This window comes from Erpetoichthys calabaricus, chromosome 1, assembly GCF_900747795.2.
Source record: "Erpetoichthys calabaricus chromosome 1, fErpCal1.3, whole genome shotgun sequence".
Lineage (NCBI taxonomy): Eukaryota > Metazoa > Chordata > Cladistia > Polypteriformes > Polypteridae > Erpetoichthys > Erpetoichthys calabaricus.
This window is the reverse complement of record NC_041394.2, coordinates 338,956,617-338,962,616: the sequence shown is the minus strand read 5'-3', so window position 1 is coordinate 338,962,616 and position 6,000 is coordinate 338,956,617. Positions and strand designations below refer to the sequence as shown.

The following is a 6,000-nucleotide window of genomic DNA, read 5'->3' as shown; positions in this document are numbered from 1 at the left end:
TTGCAGAGGTCTTGAAAAAGAAAGAAGGGCCAACACTGCAAATATGGACACTTTGCATAAACTTAATGTAATTGTCAATAAAAGCCTTTGAAACTTATGAAATGCTTGTAATTCTACTTCAGTATACCATAGGAACATCTGACAAAAAGATTTAAAAACACTGAAGCAGCAGACTTTGTGAAAACCAATACTTGTGTCATTCTCAAAACGTTTGGCCATGACTGTATATTGCTGATACCACCATACTTCACAGTACGGCTGGTATTAGGCAGGTGGTGAACAGTGTCTGGTGCTGCTTGGAGGTCTGCCCAAAGAGTTCAACTTTTGTCTCATCAGACCAGAGGATCCGTTTCCTCATGATCTTAGAGTCTTTGAAATGCAGTCATGTGTCTTTATCGCAAGAGTGGTTTCTGTCTAGTCTGATTCATGGAGTAGTGCTGAGATGGCCGTCCTTTTCACAGGTTCTTCGATCTTAGCAGAGGACTTCTGAAGTTCTTTTAGAACTGAGCCAAATTCTCCCTGACCAAGGCCCTACTTGCCTGGTTACTCAGTTTGGCCAGACAGCCAGTTCTAGAAAGAGTCCTGGTGGTTTCAAACTTCTCCTATTTCACAATTATTGAAGTCACTGTGCTGTTGGGAACACTGAAAGCTTTAGAAATGGTTGTATCTGCTTGCCCTGATCTATGCCTCACCATAATTTCATTATTGAGATCTACAGAGTGTTCCTTGGACTTTATGGCTTAGTTTTTGTTCTGATATGCAGTGTGAATTGTGGGACCTTCTACAAACAAGTAAACATTTGCCTTTCAAAATGATGTACAAACAATTCAGTTTGCCTCAGGTGAACTCCAACCAAGTTCTGGACACATCTCAGGGAGAATGAAAGACAACAGGATGCACCTGAGCACAATTTGGAGTGCCTCGACAAAGGGTCTGAATCCTTCTAGGGATGGCAGATTTCAGTTTTTGACTTTTAAAAAATTACCAAAACTTTCTAAAAAAAAAACGTTTTTCACTCTGTCATTCTGGGTTGTTGTATGCGGATTAATAGGCAAACGTTTCCACTTAAAATTAAATCTACCACATAATAAAGTATGCAGGAAGTGACAAGGTCTGAAAACTTTGACAGGCAGAGAAGCAGGATGCAATACAAATTTCTCATGTACCCAACCACACTTACACATGATCAATTTGGGATTGCCAAGAACCTTACCTTGAATGCCTTTGGCGATGCGTGGGAAAACTGTGGTACCTGGAAGGAAAGCAAAGCAAGGAGAATATGCAAAATTTACAGTGATAATATGATGGCTGTAAGATTCAAGTCAAGCTTATTGTCTTATCTGGACAGCACTATTAAATTCTCACCTTGTATGTTGTTGTGATTTAGATGTAGGACCATAGCAAAAAGGGAGCACAGCCTCAAAAATAGGACACTAGAGCAGGCCAGGACCACCACTATCCTATCCAAAGTAGCCTCACTCCAAATCAGACAACCCTACAATTGCTAACTGTAGGCTGCACTCAATCAAAATACTAGAAATGTCAAATTAAACAAAAAAATACCTTTAAAGGGAGATAAACTGTAAAAACTGTGGCTTGTAATGACCGTCCAAACAAAGAATATTTATAAACAAAAATATTTATTTTAAATGAGAAAAAAAAAAAAATCACAAGATAATCATAAGAACAAAAAGTGTGTGTGTGGCCAAAAATACAATATGTAAGCAATATCCAGAGGCAGAGCAGAAAAAAAAGTTGTAGAAAAAATTATTTGAGAAGCAATACTCACTCAAGAGACTCTGAATGCAATCACCGAACTGCCACTGACTTCTCCTCTTTGGGTGATTTACAAAGCCAGAGGGAGGACCCAGCAGCAGTGATGTCAGGGAGGCCCCGCCTCTTGGGGCACCAGGCACAGAGCACAAGGGACATAATAATAATAATAATAATAATAACAATAATAACAATAATAATAAATTCTTTACATTTATATAGTGCTTTTCTCACTACTCAAAGCACTCCACACAGGGAGGATCCGGGAAACAAACCCATGATCTCCTTACTGTGAGACAGCAGTGCTACCACTGCGCCACCTGCATGGATACATAAGAGAAAAATTATTTCATATAAGTACTAAATAAAACATAAAAATAAACATAACAGTATTAACAAAACCAAATGACAACTGTAAAATAAACAGAAAAGGCATACAAAAAGAACAAATCCTAGATAAAACATAACATGTGTCACTTTAGTAGAATAGTTGACAATAAGACAATATCCACAAAAGACACACACACACACACATAAAAGGTAAGTTTCTGATTTACATGGGGCTGAAGCAGGAGGGCAGCATATTTCCTAATGCATTTGTGCTCTAGAAAGTTGAAATTCTGCTTTGCTGTATGAAACTGGCAGTGCACGATCCAGTCCAGTCCTCTTAAATTCTTGCAAAAGTTGTGCTTTGTGGTCAGATTTATTCCATTGTGGTGTGGCCAGAAATACCATCCATCTGGACTGACACCACATTTGAGTTTTTTTATTTTCATCTGAAGATGTTGCACGATCACCATCACCTACTCAAGTGTTGAGGCATAGTGTGGGCACCTATTTATCCAGTGATACATATTACCTTTTTGGATCCTTTTCGTACCAGAACAGTAGTTTCATTCTGATGAAATTTGGGATGGATCTTGTAACAAAAAAGCCTACCATGTGATGGAACTCATCAAGACTTGAGTATCTTGGAGATTTATATTTTACTCGTTCCTCTGTTCTGTCATTCTTCACCCACCAACTTGCTCCTTTAGGGCTTCTCTTACAGTTTCCTTCTCCAAACTTTCTTGGTGTGCTTACTTATCCAGACAAGAGTGAAAGTAACTCGTGACCATTCAGGTCTACTGCTGGATTTCTTATTCTTGGAGACTGCAGAGACAGCATGAGGCACCTCCATTATTCCCATTAACACTTTCTTCTGCAGTTCTTATGGAATTATGACACTCAGTAGGATGTCAAGATGGACCTGACAATTTCTGCTTATTAGCCTCATAGATCACAGCATGGCAGGCACTATTCTGTTGTTTTCTTCAACACCTGGCATATCTTGGATTGCATTTCTTTGCACTTTATTATTGAACACAGAACTGAGTGTCAATTGCAATTCACTTGGAGAACTGATTATCATTTAGACTGGACACTTCAGTTATCCAGGACTGTTTTTCTTTGATAATTACAGTGGTGTGAAAAATTATTTGCCCCCTTCCTGATTTCTTATTCTTTTGCATGTTTGTCACACAAAATGTTTCTGATCATCAAACACATTTAACCATTAGTCAAATATAACACAAGTAAACACAAAATGCATTTTATAAATCGTGGTTTTTATTATTTAGGGAGAAAAAAAAATCCAAACCTACATGGTCCTGTGTGAAAAAGTAATTGCCCCCTGAACCTAATAACTGGTTGGGCCACCCTTAGCAGCAATAACTGCAATCAAGCGTTTGCGATAACTTGCAATGAGTCTTTTACAGCGCTCTGGAGGAATTTTGGCCCACTCATCTTTGCAAAATTGTTGTAATTCAGCTTTATTTGAGGGTTTTCTAGCATGAACCGCCTTTTTAAGGTCATACCATAGCATCTCAATTGGATTCAGGTCAGGACTTTGACTAGGCCACTCCAAAGTCTTTATTTTGTTTTTCTTCAGCCATTCAGAGGTGGATTTGCTGGTGTGTTTTGGGTCATTGTCCTGTTGCAGCACCCAAGATCGCTTCAGCTTGAGTTGACGAACAGATGGCCGGACATTCTCCTTCAGGATTTTTTGGTAGACAGTAGAATTCATGGTTCCATCTATCACAGCAAGCCTTCCAGGTCCTGAAGCAGCAAAACAACCCCAGACCATCACACTACCACCACCATATTTTACTGTTGGTATGATGTTCTTTTTCTAAAATGCTGTGTTCCTTTTATGCCAGATGTAACGGGACATTTGCCTTCCAAAAAGTTCAACTTTTGACTCATCAGTCCACAAGGTATTTTCCCAAAAGTCTTGGCAATCATTGAGACGTTTCTTAGCAAAATTGAGACGAGCCCTAATGTTCTTTTTGCTTAACAGTGGTTTGCGTCTTGGAAATCTGCCATGCAGGCCGTTTTTGCCCAGTCTCTTTCTTATGGTGGAGTCGTGAACACTGACCTTAATTGAGGCAAGTGAGGCCTGCAGTTCTTTAGACGTTGTCCTGGGGTCTTTTGTGACCTCTCGGATGAGTCGTCTCTGCGCTCTTGGGGTAATTTTGGTCGGCCGGCCACTCCTGGGAAGGTTCACCACTGTTCCATGTTTTTGCCATTTGTGGATAATGGCTCTCACTGTGGTTTGCTGGAGTCCCAAAGCTTTAGAAATGGCTTTATAACCTTTACCAGACTGATAGATCTCAATTACTTCTGTTCTCATTTGTTCCTGAATTTCTTTGGATCTTGGCATGATGTCTAGCTTTTGAGGTGCTTTTGGTCTACTTCTCTGTGTCAGGCAGCTCCTATTTAAGTGATTTCTTGATTGAAACAGGTGTGGCAGTAATCAGGCCTGGGGGTGGCTACGGAAATTGAACTCAGGTGTGATACACCACAGTTAGGTTATTTTTTTAACAAGGGGGCAATTACTTTTTCACACAGGGCCATGTAGGTTTGGATTTTTTTTCTCCCTAAATAATAAAAACCATCATTTAAAAACTGCATTTTGTGTTTACTTGTGTTATATTTGACTAATGGTTAAATGTGTTTGATGATCAGAAACTTTTTGTGTGACAAACATGCAAAAGAATAAGAAATCAGGAAGGGGGCAAATAGTTTTTCACACCACTGTATGCCCAATATTCTGGCGTCTCTTGTCCTCTCATTTGGTATTGGTTTGTCCCAGGTGATTAACTATGAAGTCTGGATTGTGATTCCAGTTTCTTTCTAGTGCATTAAAACCATATTTTAAACAAATTTCCCAGCAAATTAGTCGTCTAATAACATTGTTGTTACTTGCAGCCATCAGGAACCTACACATAGCAACCAGATGTGTGAAAATCTCCAGCTCTGTTTTTTATAAAATTCTTTTCTATTGATATCCTTAGCCAACTTTTGCACATGCTGCAATCTTGTCCAGCCATTATTAGGCATTCATCTTTTAATCTTGTCTCCAGTGTGAAGTTTTGTGTGGCTCTGAAGGTTACTTCTGTGGCCAAAACGCTTGCCACATTCGTTACAGCAATATGGCTTCTCTCCAGTGTGAATTCTTCTGTGGCTCTGAAGATCACCCCTCTGACAGAATTGTTTGCCACATTCAGAACAGCAATAGGGCTTCTCTCCGGTGTGAACTCTATTGTGGCTCAGAAGATTACTCCTGCGATAGAATTGTTTGCCACATTCAATACAGCAATAGGGCTTCTCTCCGGTGTGAATTCTTTTGTGGATCTGAAGATCATTTCTGTGACAGAATCGTTTACCACATTCATTACAGCAATATGGCTTCTCTCCAGTGTGAGTTCTAATGTGTCTCTGAAGATGGGTACTTTGCAAAAACTGTTTACCACATTCTGAACAACAATATGGCTTCTCTCCAGTGTGAATTCTAATATGCCTCCAAAGGTGACTACTGTAACAGAACTGTTTGCCACATTCAGAACAGCAGTGATGTTTGTCTCCTGTAATAACATTAAAAGAAAAAATAATACCTTACTTCCCACTTTTCTATTATTTACATTAATACACAATATTCAATAAAAGATGGTTGAAATTAAGAACAAGCTTTTGTTAAAATAAGACATCATAAAACTGAGGTTGCATGTTGAAAGACACTCAACTTTTCATTTTCCCCTCTATATTACAACTGTGCACCACACACTCATAATCACTGGAGCCAAGAAGCAGAAACAGTAGAATAAACATATCACGTGTGACAGGCCTAATTGACAAAATTAGTGGCCACATTTTGTTAACATTGACTCATAATGTTATCATACTCTT

At 39.1% G+C, this 6,000-nt stretch overlaps 1 protein-coding gene across 1 annotated transcript in view; it reads right to left on the bottom strand.

Moving 5' to 3' along the window:
* Window positions 1–3,879: 3,879 nt before the first annotated feature.
* LOC114667326 (zinc finger protein 883-like) overlaps window positions 3,880–6,000 on the bottom strand; it is a 62,836-nt gene continuing 60,715 nt past the window's right edge. The window contains exon 4 of the mRNA XM_028822605.2: window positions 3,880–5,675. Within this exon, the coding sequence (XP_028678438.2) occupies window positions 5,155–5,675 (521 nt within the window). The 3' untranslated portion in view covers window positions 3,880–5,154. The remainder of the gene's footprint in view (window positions 5,676–6,000) is intronic.